Source organism: Emydura macquarii, unplaced genomic scaffold, assembly GCF_026122565.2.
Source record: "Emydura macquarii macquarii isolate MOO-44397 ecotype Brisbane River unplaced genomic scaffold, CSIRO-AGI_Emac_v2 contig_2768, whole genome shotgun sequence".
In the NCBI taxonomy this organism is placed as follows: Eukaryota; Metazoa; Chordata; order Testudines; family Chelidae; genus Emydura; species Emydura macquarii.
Genome location: NW_027132905.1, coordinates 17,736,281 through 17,761,609, shown reverse-complemented (window position 1 = coordinate 17,761,609; position 25,329 = coordinate 17,736,281). Strand labels below are relative to the sequence as shown.

General features: G+C 48.7%; 1 protein-coding gene across 1 annotated transcript in view; it reads right to left on the bottom strand.

Annotated features, from left to right (window-relative positions):
• Nucleotides 1–243: 243 nt before the first annotated feature.
• PPARGC1B (PPARG coactivator 1 beta) overlaps nucleotides 244–25,329 on the bottom strand; it is a 91,758-nt gene continuing 66,672 nt past the window's right edge. The window contains exons 3-12 of the mRNA XM_067566468.1: nucleotides 24,230–24,442; nucleotides 21,804–21,920; nucleotides 16,297–17,473; nucleotides 15,304–15,340; nucleotides 14,581–14,645; nucleotides 12,735–13,524; nucleotides 11,603–11,678; nucleotides 10,635–10,756; nucleotides 10,058–10,209; nucleotides 244–5,582 (exon numbers count right to left, since the gene is read on the bottom strand). Of these exons, the coding sequence (XP_067422569.1) occupies nucleotides 5,479–5,582; nucleotides 10,058–10,209; nucleotides 10,635–10,756; nucleotides 11,603–11,678; nucleotides 12,735–13,524; nucleotides 14,581–14,645; nucleotides 15,304–15,340; nucleotides 16,297–17,473; nucleotides 21,804–21,920; nucleotides 24,230–24,442 (2,853 nt within the window). The 3' untranslated portion in view covers nucleotides 244–5,478. The remainder of the gene's footprint in view (nucleotides 5,583–10,057; nucleotides 10,210–10,634; nucleotides 10,757–11,602; nucleotides 11,679–12,734; nucleotides 13,525–14,580; nucleotides 14,646–15,303; nucleotides 15,341–16,296; nucleotides 17,474–21,803; nucleotides 21,921–24,229; nucleotides 24,443–25,329) is intronic.

Sequence of the window (25,329 nt, the reverse complement as noted above, 5' to 3'; positions counted from 1 at the left end):
TTGCAACAGAAGTCACCTCCTCCCTGAACACACAATAATGGGTTTGCACTAATAAACTGAAGCATTATCTGGACAGAGGTGGTTTGTTTTTTTTACCTTTATAGTGTATTTGTTATAGTTTATTTATAGGCAGATCACTTCACTATTTACAATACATGAGCGCAGAGATTCTACAGTCTTTGTGATGTAAACAAGTAACTCCACAGCAGGGGGAGTCTGAAAAAAGAAGCCAGTTCTGAAGTATTTACACAATTTAAAATAGAACTTTTATACCCACCGGATAGATATAGATAATACATTGAGCGATTTGGTTAAATTATCTATGAAACTATAGAATCTGACAATGTAAAAATACAAGAAAACGTTCTCTCATTTAGACAGTTAAATCACACTAGAAATAAATCTCTTTTTAAAAATAATAATAAAGGAAAGGCATAAGAATTCATGCCATTTTTAAGGTTAAAGTATATTACATAAATAAGGACACAACGGAACATATCCGGGAAAGAAATTAAGTGAAATATAAAAAACCTCTACCAATTTAAAACAAAAATGCAGCCAACTTAAAAACTTGATTCTTAATCACAAAGGGATCAATTCTGCTACTTTTACCTACCGCAGGAGTAAGGTGCTACTTACTCAGCATGAGTAAGAATACTCACTCAGGTGCTACTAACTCAGTATGAGTAAGAGTGGCAGAATCAAGCCCTTGTAGTTATTAGCAGTGTCCTTTTAAAAACAAAAAGTAGAATTTAGCTTTTATTATAAATAACAAAGCAGATGTGCCCCTTTTTAGGTGAAATTCTTACACCTTTCTCAAGAAATGCATCAATTTAATCCTTCACGCTCTTTCACACACACACGCATACACACATCCCATTATTAGATTAACCTTGTTCAGCTCTCCGATAAATAATGCCCCTTGCAGCGCCACCTGGTGTATTGCACCCAGACTTTCTAAGCCACTACCTGATTATAGAATCTATTTAGGAAGAGCAATGGAAACCCGAAAGTTTTATTTGGTTCTATATTGCTCAAGATTGTCAAGGATGGACTATCAAGTCAAGAAAAATGGGTTTTAAAGGCTCAGCTACAGATAGTAAGATATTAAGAATTCAACCTATTTCCAAAAAGAAAATCAGCGCACACAAAAAAAGCTGGTTCTGTAAATCTTCCTTACATGGGAACTGAAATCTAATGCTAACATTGCAACACAGGGACCTGAGCTGCTACTTATGCTTTGTGCAGGGAATGCAGCTCAAAGTTGCACTGAGTAGGAACTGGGGATAGATATTTTCCATGGGCAACATCAGCTCTAAAAGCCTGCATTCCCCAGCTGTCCCTTTCCAGTCCAGACATTCAGAAACAATTATATATATATATATATATATATATATATTTAAATGCCCCCTCCTGCTTGCTTATTATAACACACCATTTTTATTTCCACCCTCAGCCAAAAACTAAATTATTTATATAATTCCCTGCTTCCCTCATAGATGCATGGTTTCTTCTGCTTGTTGGGGTTATGGCTAACGTTATTGCTAGCACTGTAGTTATTACGGGGCAGGGGGAAGAGGAGAGAGAAGGGAGAGAGAAATACATAGACCCTGAAAAGCAAATGGGGGAAAAATGGGAAAGTGTCCCCTTAAAATGTGGGACTATGAACAGAACAGGGTGGAGAAGACACTGTGCCACTCTCTGTACGGGGAGGCATCCGTGAATGAGCCCACAGAGTTCTGCCCACAGAGACTCTCTTCCTCTCTGTACAGTATTGGTTCAGTAGGACTTAAAGCTATTTGCCTCTCCTCGAGTGGACACCACAGTCTCAGAATAACCCTCTCCCAGATGTGGCTCCAAATACAGAGCACACTCCTGCAAGGTGGGGAGTGCCCTCAAATCTGGGTGAATTCAGCACCTCCCTGGTCTGAGCCTAGGTAAATAGCAGACTAGGAATCAAACCCCATCCTTTGACTGTGACCGGCCACTGTACATGTTGCACAATCATTCCCCCCACCAAGGCCAGGAAAGGATCCACACTCCTGTGTAGAAGGCATTCCCGTCTAGTCCACTGTACCACATAGCTCCTCCCCTGAAATCTCCTGCTGCAGATTGTGGCACTGCAAGACAAGAGGACCTTAAATAAAACCTTAAACCAGAGGGTACAATTTTTACACTAGATCTAGTGTGAGTGACATAAACAAAGTGAATACTCATGGCTGTGCGTCTCCGGCTGAAAATCCAACTCTTGGCGGCCACTCAGATAAGCCACCAGTACTGGTATGAGCTAAGCAGCGTAAACTGCGTGTACATTCCAACCCACAACCCCCTCTGGCTTTACATTCAGCAGTACTGGATTCACAGCTGCTGTGCATGTGGTCACCAGCGGCCCCAGCGGGAGCTCATTGCCCAGTCCTGGCCACAACCACAGGTGTGTGCGTTTGTGCACCTGAGTGCATATTGCATAAGTCCTGGAGACGTTTCTTGCAAAAATAGTTTATAGGCTTCAGGCAACACGAAGACCACTTATTGCATCTCTTCCTATCCTAGGATTGCAGTACTGATTGGCCCTGTGCATCACGGGATCTTCCTTCCTCTTCAAAAGTATCTCACTTGATGCGCTCAAGTTCTGCAACTGTCACTGGCCAACGGCCAACACAGGAAGTCCAGCCTCATAAAAGCAATATGAGATTTAAAACCTGGGTGAATTGAAAACAAAGTCTGTGAAGCGAATGATTGATTCACACTGAAGGAGGCTCCTTCCAGGTTCCAGGAAGTTCTCCTTATAGCTGCATTCAACCCTTTCACATTCTTAACGTTTGATGCATTTTCCATCTCTGACCAAAGCAAGCTTTGTGAGCTTTGATCCATACTTGTACTGAGCAAGGAGATGGAAGAATTCCACTTATCGGTTTTGATTGATCGTTTTCTGAAAAACATCAGCACAGCACAGGACAGTACTACTCACCCTAAATGTGTCGCTATATACATTCTACAGTAAGCTCTATAGCAATCACATGTAAACATCATTGTTGTGAGGAAATACTAGGACAGAAAAAGGCAAAGCTACAATGAGGCGATTGCCAATAGCAGACGCTCAGTCTAGGTCAGAATTACTTGTGTAATCTAGATTGGGATGAGGAGCAAAAGAAGAGCCCATGACTGTGTTTTACAGTAGGGACACAATGGGGTAACTACTCTGGAACAAGACTGAAATCATACGAGGAATATGCCATGTAAGTGCTCAGTAATTAACCCATTAGTGAAGGTTTTGGGAAGTATATTTCAAGTCATCAGGTAGCTAATAGGTAGCTACCATGTAACTGGAAGTTTTTAGAACCCTGAGCTCCACATTAGAAGACAATGAATCAGACAATCAATTGTCCTAGGATCGCACAGGGCCAGATTCTAGCATCCTTCCCCCACTGAATAGTATCTTACATCACACACAGTGCCATTGATGTCAATGGAGCACGGCAAAATTCAGCATGAATTAGGGCTCAGAATCTAGTCCCAAGTAATGACTGAGTTTTTGGTCATGTGTGCCCCGTATGATGAAGAAGTACCATAACAATAGGTCAGTGACATGTACTAGGGGAGACCTTAAGGGAATCTAATCTATCTATTGGCAGAATTTAAGGCTATTATTCTATCTACAGGGGATGGCTCAATCCCTGCGGTCTCACCTATGTGCGAAAAACAAACTGAAAACTTGGTGGTAGTTTGTGGAGTCAGCAAAGTTATATGGTTCCCACTGTTAAACACTGTCTCTTGCCTGTTTTCTCTCTGACTCTTCGGTCTCTCCCCCACTCAGATGTAAAATGGCTTTAAAGTTTGCAGGTCAATTCTACAGTGACGCTGCCGACCACACCAACTGTGCACCTTAAACCCAGCATTGCTGACAGGCTTTGCAAGGACCCCGAGATTGGGGATTTCTGGAATCCAGCAAGAGGCAGACCAGGGTTAGTGCTACCCAGCAGGCATTGAGAAGAGAGCAGCAGGCAAACACACAGCAGGGCTGCAGTGCCTCCATCACTTGTGCTCTGCTAGCCAGGAGCCTTGCCTAGAGAAATGTGATACCCAAGAGGTGTCAATGGAGAGATTGGGTTTGCTAACTTCCAAGTGGTATTAGGTAGGTCTATGGCTTATTAGACACCACTCAAAGGAAGGGTGGCACACTGGGCGGGACAGAGATATTCACCTTAGCTGCCATGCCACCTAGCTCCCAGGCTCAGTGAAAGAAGAATTTTCTCACCCAGTTCCCCTGCGTGTTGTGGAAGTAGCTGTGCATGATGCATCCAGCAAATCACTTTGCTCCAGCTGATGGAGCACTGAGGCTTTAGCTGATCATCTAAGTGAAGATGTGACCCTCACCTAGTGCAAGACCAGTGTGCTTGCCTGTGTATCGGGAGATGATCAAGTTGAACCCTTGGCATGCTCCTTCTGGGGATGGCTTTGTGGGCTGTTAGCATTCACTCTCTCCCAGGTTCTCAAGGCAGGACAGCAGCTTTACTGTCTCGTGACTGATTCCATCACCAAAGAAGCCTGCAGAGATTAACTCCCATGGTGCCTGATTCAATAGTTCCCTAATGCTACATCCTTATAACTCCTTCCCCCAGTCCCACGAAGCTGCACCACTGTTCAACAGTGCCAGCTCCGGACCAGCCAGGGCCAGCCCACTAAACCCATCGCTTTCCAGCATGTTCAGTCTCAGGCAGCCTGAGATTGGGGGCTGGAGACCCAGGACTTCCAGCCACACAAGCAGGAAGAATGGCTTTTACAACAAACTGGAAAGGCAAACACCAACCCTGTCCCCTTCCAGTTCACCAGGAGCTGGGGCCTGGCTGGCTCACTCTACAGCTGAGAGGGCAAACTCTGTCTCAGCAATTAATCAAGGATCCCTCCCGGACTGACTCCCATCTGCTCAATGGCTAACGCCTCATTACAGTGCATAGTTAAAAATCAAGGAAGCAATACAATAAATCTGAATTACAGTACATCTGAGCCATAAATACATTTTTAAGTATATACTTTTTTCTTCTATTAAAAATTAGTTTATAATCCTGATTCTATTCACAATTAACGGTTTCATCATCACACACTACAGACAAAAAATGTAGTTATGGTGAACACAGCTGCAACTCCACTACGGGAGCGTGGGTGGATGGTGGGGGACCCGGGGAGGTGGGGGGGAGGGGGAATAGGAGGCTTTAGGAGGCTTACAGGGTCACTCCAAAACAACCAGTCAGAAGCAAGGATACTACTGTATGGCAGTGGGACATCAACACCATGGGGACTCACAGACAGAAGCAGCTTTGTTCAATGTAAACATCAATTTAAAGGGACAGCAGTCTCTCTCTCTCAAGCTCTCTCTCTCTCTCTCTCTTTTTTCATATACATAATAATTTCTTCGAAAACGTAAACATATTGGAAGTGCCTTGACTGAGGTATTGAGGTGTTCCTCCAAGGTTAAGGCTGTTATCGATGCAGGCTTCGCTGGGCTTCCTGCAGCAAGCTGTCAAAATCCATGGTCTCATACTTGCTTTTTATAGGAGCCAGGGATGACTCCTCCGCGTTGGAATCTGGTAAAGGCAGGGACAGAATATGAGATAGTCAGGGTTGCAGGACGTCGGCTATTTTTCTTTGAAGCCCAGTATAGCTACTTAATAGTACTTAAAACTTATAAAGTACTGTATGTGGGTGAACTAATTAATCTGCATTCTCCCCGCGAGGCAGGTGTTGTCCCCATTTAATGGATGGGAAACTGAGGCATGGAGTAGTGATGTGACTTGCTCATTCTCATATTATTATTATGATGTGTTAGCATAGGGCCTAGAGACCCCAACCACTGGGGCCTTTTGTGCTAGCTATTTGTACAAACACATAGCAAGAGACAGTTCCTGCTGTAAAAAGCTTACATTCTAGATAGGACAGGCAATGGGTGCAAGGGGAAAAAGGTGAAGTGATTTGACCAAGGTCACTGAGTGGCATAGTTAGGAACAGAAGCCACATCTCCTGAGTCCCCATCCATTAGATCAAACTGGCTCCCAGTGAATTAGTAACAGGAACTCCTGGGTTCCAGTCAAATAATCAGTCCATGCTGCCTCTTCAAAAGAGAGAACTGGTTCAGGGTTTCTGTTTGTTTAATTAGATGTAAATTAGACTGTGACTCTCACTCCCAACAGCAATCTGACCCGCCGTTCCCCATCTGACTGAGCGTCCTATCAAATCTGGCAGCAGAGGAGCTCCCTTTCTCTGAGCTCTGCAGTGTGCAGTACCCGGCTCAGAGGAAAGCCGCCTCTTCTCAACAGAGCAGAGAGGTATTTCTCCATCAAAATCCTGGTTCGTTACTCGTTTTCTGTGATAGGCAGAGTTGGTAGCAGAGCCTATAGTTAAGGTTGCCCAATGCGTCCCATTATAAGAAGCTGTTTTCAGTTGATTCTAAGTTTGCCGAACTTTAATTGCTTGGTCTGAAATTTCCCCTGTTGGGTGTCTGACTCTGGAAAAGTTTCAGCTATGACTGTTCAGCCATTTCTGAGAATGAGACTAAGATAAAAAATACATTGTTTTGTCCATGTTAAAAAATTTCTCACAACCGATTCATTAAAAAACTCTAGCACCTCCGTGCTTTGGAGTAAGGGGAGTCACCATGGTGTCAGGGACATGTAGAATGGGTGGGGAACATCCCACTCCTGTGGAAATGTGCCCAAATTTGGGCAAGTTATGAGCCTCTGAAAAACTTCAGTTCAGACATGATCAGTACAGATTGGTTAGGGTTTGGCAGCGGAATTCTCCGAAGTTTCTGTCTGCACCGAGTATCTCTGTCCCCTTGCAACTCCTCTGTGCCAGCCACCCTGCAGATGTGCTGTCCCCACAGACTGACTGAGCATGCTCCAGCTCAGCGATTCAGGGGCTGAAGCAGCGTTTTTTCTACCATTGCTCATCCTGGCTTCTACAGGGAGCAATTGCTCCTCTGTGGCACCAAGCATTGAACCTAAGAGAAGGGAAACTCTCTCTCCGGTGTTACCAATGTTTCTTCCGCTGGCAGCCAGGCAGCATGGAAGAGACGGAAGAAGCCACCTGACTCAAATGCCAAGGTGTGAGGAATGGGAGAGGGGAAAATGGTGGAACAGGGAGAGGCGGGGATGGGCCAGAGGCAGAAGGGTCTGTAACCACTAGAACACACTCCCCTATAGAACCTGGACAGCCCAATATTCCTGAGTCTCAACCTTTATTTGCTGATAACAAATGGTTGTGAAACTCACTGGCAAAGTGCATGTCTCCATCCCTGGTACCGGCAGGTCCACAGAGACATTAGCAGCCTTCTGCTGCTACCAGTTACTCCATTAGCTTTAGTGATGGAGGACTGTGCTAGGGATCTAAAGCACCAAACCACGCTGCTCCCCCTTACAGGATTCAATTTGGCTCCACAGGATGAAATTTATTTTTTTAATTTTTTAAGCTTTTAATCAATGTCGGAAATTACTTTAAAAAAACCAAACAACCCATCCTACATTAAAAAAACATTGAAGTTGCAAAGTCAAGCTCTCAGAAGTTAAAAAATGCTAGAATTAAAGTTCCCTGTGCCACCTTAATTCAGTCTACTCATGTGTCTGCCCTCTGATAAAGTTTTAATTGCACGATTACATAGTATTTTTTCCACAAAACCCCCGCATCATTCAGTGCACAGGAAGGACGGTGCTCAGGGAAGAATCAAGGTTGTGTAGTGAATGAGGCTGTTGTTTGCAGCAGGGTTTCTCAACCCATGAGTCGTGACTCAAAATTGGGTCACCAGAACATCTCACAGGGTCATGTGGCAGCTCCAGTGGTTTCGGTCCGACAGGGCTGTCTGGGCTTGGCTACCTGCTCTGGGCATTGCAACTTCCAGGGTCATGGTGCTGTTCAGGTGTGGCCCAGCGGCCCCTCCATCATGATGATGCAGGAACCAACCAGGCAAAGTTGTGGGGTGAGTGCAGGGTGGGCTTTGCAATGCCCCCAGGGCCTCCCTTCCCCTGTAGGAGCTGAACCCAACACCCTCTCCTGGTCTTTTTACTGAGTCACAACAGGTGATCAACATTTACAAATGGGTCCTGAGCCCCAAATGGTTGAGAACCTTTGGCGTACAGGACCACTGCCTCACTTGGTGCAGAAGGTGGAAGGTGTGCAGTGAAAGAGGCAGGGGATTGAAGGAAGAGACAGCATGGCCTCATGATGAAAGCAGTTCAATGCTGGCCATAAGAATAGGGTTCTATCCCTGCCTCTGCCACAGAGTTCCTGTGTGATGCTGGACAAACCACGTCCATCAATATTTTCATAAATGGCCACTGTGCGTTCCTTATTTTCTGGGTGCTGGACTTGATACTCTGGAGTCTGATTTGCAGAATCCTGAGCCCTCACCGCAGCAACTGAGGTCAACGGGAGCTCTCCTCTGGACCTCTGAAGGGCTATCCATGCTAAGTCATCTGAAAATCAGGCTCTAGGCATCTCAAATGGGACACCCCACATCAGTCGACACTTTGACAGTTTGGGCTGTAATCTCTGCCTCAGGTCCCCATGTAGCAATGCCACCTCACCTCACTGGAGTGCTGTGAAAATAAATGCATTAAAATTTGTGATGCACTCAGCTACTATAGTGATGAAAGCCATAGAAATGTGCAGGAGGATATTAATAATTCTGTATCAATGCAGGGGTCAAATGGTGTGAACTAATTAAGACTGGGGCCCATACACTGAACGAAGAGGATAAAAAGAAATATTGAATAACTACTCATTCAGTGAATGAGGCAGGGATCCTGTGGTAAAAATAGTATATGATCATGTAATTAAATATTGTCATAATTTGTACACACCAGGGGCTGAACTAATTTTTGAGTAAAGATAATGGGAGTTCTGTGGCACTTTAAAGACTAACAAATTTAATATTTGTTAATAATATTTAGTTAGTAATGTTTGTAATATTAAATTTGTTAGTCTTGGTGCTGCAGAACTCTCGTTGTCTTTGCTGTATACAGACTAACACGGCTACCCCTCTGGAACTAATTTCTGAGTGCTTAACTTTGCAACCTTGATATTCTTTTAACATCTTTTTTTGGATTAAATATATACATAAAGTGTGTGGAAACTCACTGCACAAGTGATTGGCCTGGAACTCCAGCTAATCAGACATTGCCAGCTGCACAATCACAGGATAGTGTGTTTTCCACAAAGACTCAGTTGCAGCTTATAACTTTGATGAAAGACATGTGATATAGTGGTTAGTTCCTGGGACAAAGGTTCAGTAGTTCCTGTTTCTGATCCTGACTCTACTATGGACTAACTCTGTGTCCTCGGGCAGATTATTTTGCCTCTCTGTGCCTCAGTTTCCCAATATGTGAAAGTGGGCTAATAACTAGTCCATCACATGGGGGTTGTGAGGCTTTAATTAATGTCTGTAAAGTGGCTTGAGGTCTCTGAATGAAATGAGTTGGAAAGTGTAATGTATTATTATAGTTATGCCATGATAATTTGGCCACTCTTCACAGAGCAGCTTCCGGAGAAAGCCCTTTCCACAGGAGTATGTGTCCATCTATATTCTTGCCACTTTTCACTGATGGCTATCACGGACTGGCCTGCACACAGCAGGAGCAGCTGGAGTGTGGGCTATGTGGAAGCTTGTCTTTTCCTCTGCTCTGAAAACTGAATGCTTTCCCCTGGCCAGCCTGGGAAAGGCGCGCCTTGGAGCCTTGCTGCCACACTTTCCCTTATGCTCCTGACTTTCAGAGCGTACCCAGCGTTGCTGCACCTCCAAGCTGTGGTGATTAAGTGACCCCCATGGCACATTACTAAAGGAAACTCCTGGTCAAGGAGAAGTCTGACTAAGGCAATGAATCCCAACCTATGAGTGTTTAACGGGCAAGGCAGGTGCCCATAGGTGAATTCTCCGAGGACACTAAGTTGGAGAGCTGCAGCACCCCGTTTAAGAGGTTTGCGCCTTGGCTCCCACAGAAGGCCATGAAACTCCCTCTGGCTTAAAGAAATGGGAGCCCGGCTCACCAGCGGGGCCTGCCTGCTTTCTTACCCAAGTCAGTGTATCTGGTCCACAAGTGGCCGAGGCCACCATAGCTCAGCTGGAATGAGGGCTCGTTCCTCTTCCGCAGCGAGGCGCCGTTCTTCAGCGACAAGGCGGCATGTTCCGAACACCGGTAGGTGATGAAGCCATATTTATCCCCCCTGAGCAGCCAAAGAGAGGATTCAAGAGGTGACTCACCGGGAGGAGGGATGTGATGGTCTGCCAAGGAACTGAGTGAGAGCCACATACCGTGTAGCTTGGTTTACTGAGGGCACATGTGGAAATTGTACAGTCCATCTCATTTGCAACTATGGTATCTTATCAGTTCTACTGGCCTCCCACACACACCTAGGCCCAAGGAGGAATTTAAAGACAGCCTTGCTTAACCCTGTGAGCACTGGGATGTGATGAACACCCAGAGGATTGTGCTGTTTTAAGGCCATCCCGATTCATCCCATTAAAAGATGAGGATGAGTCAGTCAGTCAGCCGTGTGCCCTACGTCCCAAAGGCCCGACAAGCATTCCCACTGCTTTGCTTGTTGTGGGCCTGCAGCGAGCTAAGCTACGCAGCTTGTGCCTGACCCACCTGTTATTCCTGGTCAGAACCCGACACTCGACGATCTCCCCAAACACTTCAAAGCGTTTCCTCAGTTCGCTGGAGCTCATGCTACTGGAGAGGTTTCTGATGTACACCACCCGGCCTTCGCCCTGCAAAAGCACAACCGCAGCAGCTTAGGCCCACCCGCTTACCAGGCCTCCCTGCTGTTCCCCGGGTATTATTCATTGGGGAGTCACAACGCTGGACAATGCCCCCAAGTCTCTGAGCACATGCAAAGCAAAGATCTGGCCCCACTGCGTAAACAGCTCTCTGAGGAGCCTCCAACAGCTGGTCTCCTTTCATGCCTGTTTTCTTTCCTTTAACCTCCTACTGCATCCTTTTAGCCTTTGCAGCTTTCTCCTGGTGGAAGTGTAACTGTAACAATGTTCCTGAGAACTGCTGTTTGTGGAAGGCAGCTTGTGTGGAGGAAAAATTGCCAGAGATGTGTGCGTGTGTGTATGTGTGTGGGTGCGCGCACGCAGCAATAGAGAAGAACAATAAATTACCATCATTACACATTCACAGGCTTTCTATGTATATCTGTTGTTTTTTATATGCAGTGAGGCTTAGCTCAGCGATCTCTTAGCAATTCCAAGTACTCCGTAAGTTCCCGGCCCTAACAGCTAATTCCACGTGTGCGGAAGCCCTTGACGTAGGGAGCTCTGTTTTCCTCCCATGCCAGGGATTCTGTATATTGCCAACATCAATTGCTTCCTCTTTATCTTTTTCCCATACCCTTGTTTAAAATTGGCCCCACACCAAAGAATGCCACAGCCAGGGCAAATACGTTCCATTGTCTCCTTACTGGAGTGGGAGATGAACTGAGGGGCTGTGAATTGCTTTGTCCCAAGGTTTAAGTGGACTTCAGCAGGAGGGAGCCATCTGCTCCCACTGGAAGTCACGCTGCTTCCCCGTCATTCAGTGCGGCACCCCTGCGGAGCCTGCAGGTCACTTACAATGGCCTTGTCTCTTCTTTTCTCAATCTGGTCCCGGCTGGCGTTTTCACCTTGACACTGCTCGTTGTATTCACATCTGTTTGTAAACAAGCAAGTGAGAGGAGTTGAGGGCCGAGCAGGGATCCTGCAGGGGGAGCTTTGGGAGTCAAAAGGAAATGGAGACTCAATCAAGTTTATGGGTCTGGAACAAGCTTTTAAAAAATAACTCGAGACTCCTGTAGAGCCACTCCACTGATGCCGGGTGTAGATCACCCAGAAAAGAGCCTGGTTTCCCAAACCAAGCCTCTCTACGGCGGGTTCTGGGACTTAAGCCATGGGGAAAATTATTCTTTATAGATACTTGATGTGGCTCCCTGACCATCTCCTGCTACCTCCTTCAGTGGCTCTCCCCTTCCCAAAGAGCTCCTTGCTTTTCCCCAATTCTGGCTGTGACCTTCCTTCTTGTACCATCAAAGAAACCCACCATCAGACTGGCCAACCACTGGCTGACTCACCAGTTTCAAGCATCCACTGGTGTATTACCACTTACATTAATAAACTAAAATAAATTAAATTAGTCTCAGCAAATGGAGGCGATTTAATCAGAGCTTCCCCGCTGTGGGGCTGGACTGGTGGAAGGGCCTTGGATCGGTATGCAGTACGTGCCATGTGCAGAATGGGTGCTCTCTCACCCATGCTCTCCAGAGGGGCTCAGTGTTAACTCTGCACCGTACGGTGTCAGGGCTGAAGCCCAGAGCTTAAAACCGGTGTGACCTTTGGGGTTGAATGCTTGGATGTAACCCGGGGTGTGGGGGGATCACCTCGGTTTCGCTTTGGGATCCTTGTGTTCATAACACGGACGTGGGAACATCATGTAGCGCGTCTCGAGCGCCTGCTTTTCATCTCGTCATCTCAAAGTGCTTCACAGAGGAAAACAAATGTATCCTCATTTGACAGAAGGGGAAAATGAGGCCCAGAGAGATGCTCAAGGTCACTCAAGGAGTGGGTGGCAGAGCCCTGGCCAGTGCTCTATTCGCCTGCCTCTCTCATCCCCCTAGTATAAACCCCCAAGAACTTCTTTTGCTTGAGATGTGCTTGCAGGCTGGGACTCACCAGTTCCATCCCTCCCCGCCTGCCAGCTGCCCAACTATACCTGAAAGTCCGTCTGTTTGCTGGAGACCTGGACCTGCAGCACGAAGACCCAGAGCTGGATCTGCTCCGGGAACAGTGGTGCAAACTGGACCGTCCAAGTAGGTTCCGGCGCAAACACAGCTTGGATTCCAGTGGACTCTCGCAACATTCTTCCTCTTCCTCCTCCTCCTCCTCCACGGGAGAGCTGCTCTCACTGCAGCTGTCTTCAAAGACAGTGTCGTACTCGGAGGTCTTGCAGAAAGCCATGTCCTCATCTTCAAGGGCGCTGTCCAGGAAGCCGAAGTGCTTGGTTAAGCTGGCTCTGATCTCCTGGTCTCTCAGCTGTTTGCTGCATTCCTTCTGCACGGCCTCACCCTTTCCCTCCTTGCTGCCCTGGCCCGACCCCTGATAGTGTGCATCCGGCACTCTTCGCTTGTGCTCACCCACCGCGTGGCTCTGGGGCTCCCAGGATTTCAGCACTTTCCTCTGGAGCGTGGCCTCCGGTTTCAGCACCTGGCAGTAGTCGTGGTCCCCGAAAGAGCGAGAAAATGGCCTCTTCAGCACCCCCTGCTGCTCCGAGGCGGAAGGGCGCATGGCAGCTCGGCTCAGGTGAGCGTAAAGCTCTTTTCGCTCTGGGTGCTTCTTCATGAGTTTCCTGGAGGCTGCCACGTCTACTGCCGCTGCTGAGGTTCTTGGCCCCGGGATGGAGGGGACAAGGGTGGCTTCCTCCTTCGCTGACCCATGGTGAATGTCTGGCTTATACAGGTCCTCCTCAGCAGGCTTGTATGGCGGAGTGGTAGGCGGTGTAAGACCTTAATCCCCCCAACAAACCACAAGAATGAAACTCTTGGAGCAGAGCTTTCCCACTAAGGCAATACCATAACTGGCCCATGGCAAGAGGAGTTAGGCCTGGGTGACTCTGTGGAGAGCCACCAACCCTCTACTCTGTAGCGCAGGACTCCCCTCTTATTTACTGCTAGCCTCCTGTCTTCAGAACGGGGTCACTGCAACACCAAAGCGGTCTGCAGCCAGAGGTGCCCACAGGGTCCCCTTCCCGCCTCCCCAAAACACTTTGGTGAGAAAGGCCTTTGACTGGATTATCAGAGGAGCTGGGCACCCATGTGCCACTTGAGGTCAGCAGGCACTCTGCACCTCTGAAAATTAGCCTGTTTGCTTATTCCAGGGAACATTTAGCCTGTAGTGATAGCATAACATTACATCTAGATAGCTAAGGAGATTTGGACCTGAGCAGTGCTTGGATGGGAGAACTTCCTGGGAAATGCCATCAACAGCAGACCTGTTGTCAGCCTGGATCACATTGTCCTTGTCAATCCAATGGCAACTTTTGGAAATGCAAGGATTTGGGGCCTAATCCAAACCCCATTAAAGCCAATGGAAACACTCCCATTATCAGAAACTTTATCTTTGGGATTCTAACCAAATTCAAGAGGAGAATGTACAGTTTGGCTTCAGTTCATTCCAGATTCCTCCTCACTTCCTGGATGGAAGTGTTGTGCAGTGTTGCTGTGCACGGTTGAACAGCTGCTATGCTCCACCCCAGAGGTGGCTGCATTTCCAGGGTGTCTAAATTGCTTAAATAAATAGTTGTAAAGTGCTGAGGGATCCTTTCAGATGAAAGGCACTATAGAAATGCAGGTAGTTTTTATTACTAAAATCTATTATATTTACTCTGTTTAAATAATTCCTCAGATTAGGATGACCACCACCACCTCTTCTAGAAGCTGGGAGTGCCAGACTATTTCACGCTGAATTTTTGGTGTAGTTTCCCCTCACATCCCGAAGAACGCTGGGAGAATCTAAACAGCGACAATGGAAGGGAGTACTGCTTCTTTAAATGATTGTCTTACCTGCAGTCCCACACAGCTCTACAGTCAGCACCTGCTCAAAGGTCTTCTTCCCATATGTAGGATCACTGGAGAGGAGAAGGAAATTAGAGGAGCGGGGAGGTGTTTATATGAACATCAGAGACCACGACCAAAGGGGGAACAGGAAGAGGAGATGCAACTCATGCAGGATGCCTATTTCTGTCCCTCTCCAACTCTCTGTAGTGTCAGGGCTAGTACATTAAGGAGTGGGAGGCCAAAATCCAAGCCTTTGAAGCATTTCCATTTTCCTGCCCAGCTGAGACAGAGGAAGAGGCAGTGAGAGAGACACTCCAGCAGAAATGTGTCCCTCCCAGCCAGAGCTCCAAAGTCCTAGCGAAAGGAGCCAGAGAGGAGGTGCCCTTACTACCTTCTCTCCAGCATATGGCACGTCTAAGGCCTTCAGCAGAGAAATCCATAGGAATAAACTGCCCCGAATTTGAGGCCTGGAGGCTATCACTTGCACGTAGGGTCCCAGGCCAGGATGCTATGCTTCAAGCACAAATCCCAGCAAATCACATGTCTCCTCCCTGCTGCACAACTTCTTCATCCGACTGGTAAAAGTCCTGTAGTTTTGCCTGGCTGGTTAGTACTTTGAAATATAAATTGTGTGTCCATTCAGGCAAAACTACAGGCCATTGTACAGACCTGCTGGCCCAGACTGCCGCTGGGTTTAAATTGCTGGTAAATACTTTGCTTTACACTTACCTTTGTGCCAAGGACAGCCTGAGACACGTGGATGTTTCTGAAAGACATGGAGAGAGGCAGAATTACCGAACATGCTGCATTCCCTTCACACTGATTGATCGCATCACACCAGAAAGAGGAGGTAGCGTGGGCTAGCAGATCTGGAAAGGGCCTGGGAGCCAGGAGCTTTGAGTTCCAGTGCCAGTTTGCCCCCCAGCTTGCTGGGTGGCCTAGACAAGTGACTTTGCCTCTCTGGGATTTGGTTTCCCCATCAACTAAACGTGGTAAAGGTTAATCTGATAATATTTATAAAGTGATTTCAACATGCACATGCTAAGATGCTGCTAACAGTACTACAAGGGGCTTCAGGGGGCGTCCCTGCTCCCTCCTCAGCCAGAGAGGCAGTATTCTATAGGATGAGAAAATGGGGAGACCCTTCACAGGGTGGTTTTGCAGTGATTCACTCAGCAGACAGCGTCTTTGGATGGAGACATACGACTTCCACTCGTCCTGTGCTTTCCATCCACACAGCTCAATGTACTTCAAAGGAGGATGTGTATCATTTCCCCCCTTTTAAAGATGGGGAAACTGAGGCACAGAGCGGTGAAGCAGCTTGCCCAAGGTCAGAGTGACCCAATGGCAGAGCTGGTCCCGACTCCCAGCCCTCGCCCTGCCCACTGGACTATGCATCCCACAACTACACTGAAGAAGTTTGGCATTTGCCCCATGAGCTATGGGGCCTGCACTGCTTGGCCATTCATGGGCACAGACACAAATGCTTCCTATGTCAGCCAGACAGCAGCACTACTACAAGTGACTCACCGCCCAGGGTGTGCCGTGCACTGCTGGTGCTCAGGACACAGCAGGCCAGCTCAGCTGACGCTAAGTGCCCCTGCACTGATAGCCTGGGAAGAACGGAGCCAGCGGGATCCATGGGAGCAGTAGTTTTGGCAATACCAGGTCAAGACTGGGGTTAATCCGCTTCTAGTCCCCTGCACCTTCTCCCCTCCTTACCTGTTTCATGCAGTGGGGTGCAGTGCTGGCTCTCATTCACCTCACATCCATCTCCCTCATCTGGGCTCCCCAGCGAGGGGGTCTGGGCCTCTGTTCGGTGGTTCTGACACCCGCTGTCGCCCTCGTCTGTGCCGCCCACCTCCACCTCTGCCGCTGGCTCTTCTGCATCAAAGTTCTCCAGGGCTGGGCACAATACATGCTCCCTGGAGGCGAGAACACCCTTTGTCTGGCTCTCTGCTGCCTCTCCGGGGACAGAGGGCTCTGGGGGAGACTCCTCAAGAAACGACAGCCAGTGGCCAAGCTCCGGGTTGAGTCTCTTGGAGCGCCGGACGGCATAAATAGTGCTCTCCTGCTTCCGGCCCACTTTCCATGAGGTTTGCTGGGCTGGGATAGCCATATGCTTCCCAGTGTCATCCTCGGGGCTGCTGGTCTCCTTCTTGACTTCAGACTCGGCCTTGGGGCTTTGCCTTAGCTCTGTTTTCTCCAGTGGCATTTTGACTCTGGACTTACACCCCCCAGTAGCGCCCTCAGCCTCCTGGGCAGGGGAGCTGGAGCCATGAGGCCTGACCAAAGAAGCGTACACGGGTTTAGCCAATCTGTACGGCTTGCTTACGTCACACAGCAGGTCCCGGGCCAGTAGCTCCTTCAGGATGGAGGACTCAGGCCATGAGGCTCGAGGCTTCTTGCAGCTGGCCGCTGTTTTCCAGGTGCAGGCCGTCCGGCCCTCCTGGCTGCAAAGGGGAGGTCTCTGCAAAGGGCAGTCTGGCTTTGCTCTCTTGCAGGGGCTGTTATAGTGCTGGGGCGTCACACCTGCAGGGTCTCTGAGAGGCAGCTTTCTAGGAGGAAGACAGTAGGTATGCATGTAGTGGATGAGCTTCACCACTGTGTGCATCGTCTTCTCTCTGGCCGACGGATCCCTGGTGCCATCCTTGGAGGAGGGAGGCGTCACTGCGGCCTCACTGGAGCTCAGCGAGTTTTCGCTCGAGTCGCTGTCATCTCCGTCATTGTGTGCGCAGTGACTCGCAGGCGGGCTGCTGCAGCCACGGCCCTCGTCTGGCGGCCACATGGCTTTGGTCTGCGAACTGTGTGCGGTGGAGGTGAGGTGCTTGTGCAGCTCTGTGCAGCTCCGACTCTGAGCCTGGAGAGAGCTCAACTTTCTGTCCCGGGGACCCTCTGCCTTCAGAGAGGGAAGGGAGAAGCCCTAGTGAGAACTGGCTCAGGCCCCGATCCCCAGACTGAGGCTGTTTTAACTACTGCACCAAGTGACTCCCCAACTGCAGAAATACACTCTGTGAGCAGCAAGGACAAATCTGTCATGTCCACTCTTTCACTAAACAACGCTAGGGGGAAACAGACCCTAGGCCCATTTTCTCACACAGCGGGGGGGGAGGGATGGAAGTGGGCCCTCCCTGGGAAGCCAGCCGGTCCTATTTCTCAGCCCTCGATGTGATGAGGCCCTGCTTGCACTGCCTGGTTAGATGGAGAGGGCAGTTGCTTCACTGAACATCTTTAGAACCAGACTAGTCCAGAGTTACAGAAGGACCTCTCACAGCACAGGCTGCCGGCCTCGGCTCTCAGCAAAGTCTCCACAGCAGAGGCTGGCTGGCTGGGGCAAGTTCCCATGTTGCCAGGCTTAGACAATATACAACATTTATTAGAACATTATGAACAATTATACATAATTAACCTGAGTTGTCTTTTGATAATGAATGGGCTGAGGCTATCTGGCGCTCCATGTATAATCCTTGTTCTAAATGCAGTCATTTGCAATGGCTTCCAGTGCCCTCCCCGCACACACCCAGTCATGAACTGTCATTAGGCAGGCTCCGCTCTGCCTGGGTCCACAAGGCCACTTTGAAGCAAGGGCTTGGCTTTTGATAGATCTCTGATTTAGCGAGAACAGTTCTCCAGCCCCAGGCCCTTCCGAATACGGCAAGCGCAGAGTTACTAAGGCAGGCTCCAACATCCCCGCAAAGAATCATATTACTTAGACTCAGCCAACAACGCAGCGTTTCAGGGGTTGTTTGTTAGGAGCAAAGGAAGGATCGTCCGGCCTCAGTAGTCTACTGGGATCTGTCCTAAAGGTGGATATGGAGATCTCTGCCCTGGATACGTCCACTTCGTCATAGCCAGTTGAGTGGGCTGAATGATAGCTCATTACATCCCAATGGAGACACGTGAACGTTCAGTAGCAACAGTCCCTTCATGTGCTGCCTGGCCTCCTGCTGCAGCCAGGTCCAATCCCTGAGCTGAGACAATGGTGCAGGGAAGGCAGCGCACCAAGGACCATCTCCTACCCTCTGCTCTTTGGGGAGAGTGGATAAAGGTTGCTTTACTTCTTTGAAACACAAAGGGAGGATGAACAGCCTCTGAGTGACGCCTCTGGGAGGATGATGAGTACTGGCTGTGAACTGATGAGGAAACAGACTTGGCCTAAGAGGGCATGTCTACGCCAGAGCCGGGAGGTGTCATTTCCAGCCCAGGTACACAGAGTTGCACAAGCTTCGCTCGAACTAGTGCACTAAAAATAGCAGTGTGGCTGTTACGGCACCAGCGGCAGCTCGGATTAGTTGCCTGAGCCCAAGCCCACCCCAACCCCCTGATTTTGAGCTCGGGCAGCTAGCCTGAGCCACCGCCCAAGTCGCTGCTATTTTTAGCCTGTTAGCTCAAGCTGAGCTAGTGCAAGTCTGTCTGTCCATGCTGGGAATCACACCTCCCAGCTGCCGTGCAGGTACACCCATAGTGCCTTGATCTCAATTCATCTTGGTCACCCGCCCTATCCTGTCCATCTTGTAAACCACAGGCTTTTATTTAGCCAGAGAATTGGGGTGGCTTACTGTGATGGAATGCTCCCCTGTATTCACACCCTACACACTACTGTGATAACCTTGGTACAAAATATGCCTTGTAAGGTATCATTTAAAAACTAGTAACTTGCTGGTCAGTGATATCATGGTAAAATGCGTGTAGCAATATTATACGTAAAGTTATTAATTCTCCCTGAATGATGATGGTGGCTCATGTTCAAACCCACGTACCCCTGATTAGGCAAAACTTGTCAAGCAGGCCTTAAACAAAGAAATGTGTGTTTGCCTCAATTTACATATAAGTAGTAAACAAAGTCCTTGAGACTGCAAGAGGGAGACGAGACAAATCTGCAGTTTCGCAAACAACAGCATGGAACCTCTTTCACCACGAGACTCCTTGTCTCTGTCCGGACGGCTGGAATGAGCTGGAATGAGTTTAAACTAGGAGTAACCCTCAGGAAAATGCATTTCCAAGGGTGATTGAACTATAAAAGTGAGGAGCAAAACCACCCCAAGTTTTCTCTCCCTATCCATCTCTCTCTTGTTCACCTAAGACGACAAAAGAAAGAGTCTCTAGACTTTGGGAGCAGATCCTGAAACTTGGTCAGCTATGTTGCTGGGAACCTGTCATAAGAATTTCACCTTGAACCAAGTCTAGCTTGTTAAGTTTAGAAGGTGTTTTATCTTTATTTCTCTTGTAACCATTTCTGATTTCAATGCCTTATACTTGTACTCACTTAAAACCTCTCTTTGTAGTTAAATAAACTTGTTTTATTTCTTTAATCAAACTCAATCCAGTGTTGTCTTTCAACTGAACTGTGTGGGTAACTCCATTTAAAGGAGCGAACTGTTGTGTATTGGCCCCTTAGGGGGGCAATGGACCTAATACATCTGGACTGTCCAGGAGAGGGCTGGACAGTGCCAGACACACTTTTGGGGGGAAATGCAGGCATGGGAGTGTGTTGGAGGACACTCTGGAAGTGGTAACCAAGGCTCCTGGAAGCCAGAGTGTGGCTGGCCTTTGCTAACAGGCTGCTGGGTTTAAGTTGCCGGACCAGGGCTGTGGCACACTCAGGGTGTGACCTGCATGCTGTTCAGCTGTCTGTGAGGCGCCCAGGTTGGGAGCTACAGCAGCAATGCACTGAGGCACCTCTCAAGTGGTCTGGATCACAGCCTGGAATGTCACACCTAGTCAGGCGCAGGGCAACCACAGCCTTCTGATTAGGGCGCCTCTCGGGATGAGGGGGCTCCAACTTCATAGCCCTTCCATGCTTGACTTTTCTGTCGAGGCTGCCAGCAGAGCTGCCCATCATAGAAGTGGTGATCTCTGTCATCTGAACAGACTGAGCATCCCACTCCAAAATTTGTTTCATTCAAGCTTCCCGAGAGCTGGCAGATGGACCTGACCTTTGGATACAAGTGACCTGGGCTGAATATGCACCAGCTATCTAGAAGAGAACAGAGCTGGGATACAGCGCCTATCTCCAGCCCCATCCAGATCGCCCTTAACCTGCAGCAGGGCTTGGATAGCAGCTGAACCCCTAAACCACCCACTTAACTCTTAAGGGGTCTCTTGGATCTCCAATCACAGACTCAGCCCAACAGCAGAATTGGAGAGCGACTTAGCCCAACAAAGTCTGCAGTGGTGTTGTGTCTGTGTCAGTCCCAGGATATTAGAGAGACAAGGGGGGTGAGGTAATAGAGGAAGAGCTCTGTGTAGCTCAAAAGCTTGTCTCTCTCATCAGCAGAAGTTGGTCCAATCAAAGATATTACCTCACTCCCCTTGTCTCTCTTACACCAGGTAACATGTTCACATTGCTGTGGTTGCTCGGCTTGGGCTTCTGAGTGGAGTCAGTTCTCAACCTTTGGTTATGTCACGGAAAATAGTGCGGATACTATGGAAACCTATTAGATGGATCAGCTAGATAGGCTGGTTACATGGAGACAGTTAAATGGATTCCATCAGACACAGCTGATCTCTCTCTAGCTGGCGTCTGTGACAACATCAATGCTTTCTTTTTAGAACAGTCCTTCTCCCAAAGCAGCTGATATGGAACAATGCCCCCCTTCCTCTGGCAGAATTTTTCTGCCTTTCTGAGGCAATCTACGTCCACACGTCTAATGCACTGCACAATTTCCATTATCCAAGTGGAAAATCTTTGATGGTGGCTTGTGTTGGATTTCAGGGGATTAGCTTAAATGACTGGTTTGGGATCTGCAATTCTGCATGCAGCTCTCCCTAGGCTAAGTCAATTCAGCAAGCTCTATTATAATTTATTGGGGGTAGGGGCAGAGGAAGGGATTTTATAAACCAGAACTCAAAAGAACTGACCCCAGTGAAACTGTGAGAGTCTTGCACCCTTGGCCCCACTGCAAACAAGCTGCCCCAAATGCACAGATAGGGTAGTTCGGAGCTCTCCAGAATCCTTTCAGGGTTAGGCAGTCCACACTGACAGTACTTTCCCTTCCCCTTCAGATCATGACATTGTTAGGCCAAGTCTGTTTTCCACCAGCTTCACCCCCAGGGCTCATCCTCCCCCACGTCACCCAGAGGCTGTTTATCCCTACATGAAACCATCACTTGGCTGGCTTGTTTTCTGAATGCCATTCTTGAGATTGAATCACCAGGACACAGGCAGGAGGGGGCATCCTTAACATTCCCTGCTTGGATGGGACCACGGTGGCTGGGACGGGAAATACCTTTGTGCAAAGTCGCTGGGATCTGGATTTTGAGGGTCCCGAGCGTCGTACACTCCCCTCTCTCTGAGCCTCACAGCTTGGAGGCATGTGGGACGGAGACAGAAGCAACTTCTTCAGCTAAAAAAGAGAAGTGTTAAGAAAAAGAATGGGAATTCCAGTGTGAACAGCGCTTGAGCGCAGGCTAATCTGTTCTGCACACGTGTCACGCGGGTTCAGTGATCTCCAATCACTGAAGCCAAGGACCGCAAGCCACTAGTGTGCCTGAATCTGCCCTTGGCTCATGCTGGGGCTGGCAGCTATAGTGGATCATAGAACCAAGCAGGAAAGAATTTGACATCTCTCTGCATACTAATTGGCTGCAGGTAAAAAATGCTATAGCCTGTGGCAGGGGCAGTCAGAACGCAGCATTCGAGCGCTTTATGGCTTCAGACCACTTTACAAGCATTAACACATTGCTCCTCATAACACCCTTGTCGGGTAGCTATGCAAGATGGGGAAAACAGGTGAATTTGCTTGCCCAAAACCACACTACACTCTGCACCACAGCACCTCCTATTACAGTCACTAGAACTGCCTTTAAAATAACCCGCCAAACCAATTTTGTCCTTATCAGACGGCAATTTTAGTTCTGTGTATGCGTCTGATTCAGGCAGCTCACGAGTCCCCATGCGAGGATCATTTGGCTGTAACGATCCAAAGGGGCTTGGATTAATCAATTAGCTTGCAAAGCGTTTTGAAGATATAAAGCTCTGTATAAGTGCCATGTGTTTATTGGGGATCTTGCCCAAGACGATCCTGATGAGAATTCCACTGTAATCCCATCAAGAGGGTCTGGTGACAACAGCTGAGCTGGAATTAATTTAGGTTACACAGCGTCGTGGCATAGTCATTTCCGATCACAGGGTTAGCATATTCTTCTGTTCAAAACATTTTTAAAAAACATTCCGTATTCCACACGCGTTGTGCTAGCGCTGAAGCCTAGATCAATAGCAAGGCGACTGCTTAGGCTCTGTGGGAAAGTACAGAAGTGCAATATCTAGGGCTTGGTCTTCAAAGATGGCCTGCAAATTTGGAGGCCTCTTTGAGACAGCCCATGACCATGGTAATTGAAGTGGGAGGTTCACACAAGAGGGTTTCTGCTATCTCAGTTGGGTTCTGCAGTGAAATTTTAACAGAGGTGCCCCGTGGCTTAATTGTGCACTTACCATTTATAATAAGTGTAAGTGCTTTCCCCCTGCAACGTATACATCCGATATATACACATACACATTGTGTGTGATATATATACCCACACGCATGCACTTTTGTGTGAAGTGGAAATGCACACTTTCACCACTAGATGCCGCAATGCACTTTTGTAACCCATGCTTTTCATCATACGCAGCGGAGGGGTAGGGGGCGTCCCCCCCATGGGCAAGTGCTCTGGCTGGTGAATGAGCTATAGGTGCAGCTTGGTTATATCAGACCTGCAGGGCTCCTCTTATATATGGCCCAGCAAGCCATGTCCCACCTGGCGGTAATGCCAGTGACCTACTGCTAAAGCCGTGAGGGAGGCTGGGTTCCCAGGAGTTGTAAGGTAAGCAGAGGAATGACGGTAAGGAGTCTGAGGTGGGACTGGAATCCAGAAACCTCACAAAGCCAAAGAGAGGCCTCCTTCAGAGCAGGCATAGTCAAAGGCTTGCCCAGTGGGCACAGGGAACTGCAAGCTCTGCAGGCCAGGCCAACTCGCTGGGAGAAAGTAGACACAGAAAAGATGGGCTGCTCTTTTCGTGGGACGGGCTGGAGGGGTAACATTAGCTGTACCCCTCTTCCCTCCTCCCCACTTCCTTGCAGAGTGACTAACTTACTGAGGCCACAGATAAGGTGCAAGGGCTAGGATTATAGTCAGACTGGCTCCCCTTTTTCCAGCACAGGACATAATTAAGCTGAGGAGAATTGGCCCCTGAACACACCCCCTGAAAGTGAGGGAGAAGGGCCAGGCCCATGGGCGGAGATTTGGGGAGTGGGGAAAATGGCTGGGTACTGCCCCCAGATGGTCTCCTGAGATGCAGTTGAATGATGGGGAGCTCTGAGGTGGGGGTGGAGGGGGGCAGGAATTGGCCGAAATGGTTAGCCCAACCGTGGCGGGGTTCAGATAAAGTGGGGCCCCAAGGGGGGGTTGGAAAATGGGTTATGCCCATCTCTAACACCCCCTCCCTTTGCACACAGCATCAATCAACTTGTTCCCAGGAGCATGAGATGGAGGTGATGGCGATGGCGCGGCACATGTATATGTATACAATACAGGTATATGCTTTGTATCGACGGTTAAGAGTTTTAAGCCTATAATGAAAAGATTCAGACCTTTGCTTCCTATCATACCCATGCAGCCGGCTTATCAGAGGCTCATCCAAATCCACCTTAAACAGTAGGAAGTGGGTTCTTACTAGAGACAGCTCATCAACCTCGGGGGCCAAAGGCGGCCCCCCCGGGATGGGGGCGACAGGTTTGGGGGAAGGGGCTGGCGAGGCACAGGTGTGGTTGGGCACGTCCCTTTCTTCCATAGTTCGGAAGGCAGCCAGGCCCATGTCATCTTCCTGTATTTCATCCAGTGTCTCAGTGAGGGCCGCCAGCAGCGCTTCATTCTCACTGTCTATTATCTGAAAGGAGAAAGAGATTTGCACAGCACAGTGAAAGCGAGCCGACATTTCCCTCACAGGCTGCCATTACAGGGGGCACGACTCCCCGGGGGGCAAGAGGGGACAGCAGTGCTGTGCAGCATGGTTCCAGTGGGGACCCTCTGGGGCAGGGATTGCCTCTCTGTTCTGTGTCAGGACAGCACCTCACCGGGAGGCTCCTAGGTGCTACTGGGATACAAATAATAATAATTCATAATTCTGGCTGGAGAGCTAAAATGGCTTCCCCCGCTGAAGCGACAGGGGGATGTAGCTAGAGAGATCCAACTTGGCGTTTGGCCGGGACATCCGTCCTTCCCCCCAAAAACATCGTGCCGTGTCATCTCTTAGAGACCATGGAGGCTCGAGGTCCTAATTCTTGCTCAGGCTGCATACGGGCAAAGTAAAAGCCAAGCAGGGTCCCCCTGGATTTCACCCCACAAGAACAATAATATTGGCACTTTCATAGCACTTTCCATCTCCATAGGACTAGGAGAAATCTCCTCACTACCTCTCCCCCCAGTGAGGCAGGTTAGCAGCATTACACTCTTTTTTAGAAACGGGGATGCTGAGGCAGAGAATATGAATGGCCTGAGGCCACAGAAGGGGTGAGCAGTGGGGAGCTGGGATTAAAGAGCAGAAGCTGCTGGCCCCCAGTTCTCCTGTGCTCAGGCCACTAGCCCATGAGTATTTGGGCCCCCGTTTAACATAATCTCATCAGCCCAGGTCTCTTGGCTCCTTTCTCGTTAGCAACTTAGGCACAGGGCAGTAAAAATCCACTTAGAAGCCTCTTGCCGGCACCAGGAAAGACTCTCAATGACCTCCTTTAATGGAGACCATGGCACAGGGAAGAAAGCCTGACTGAACGTGTC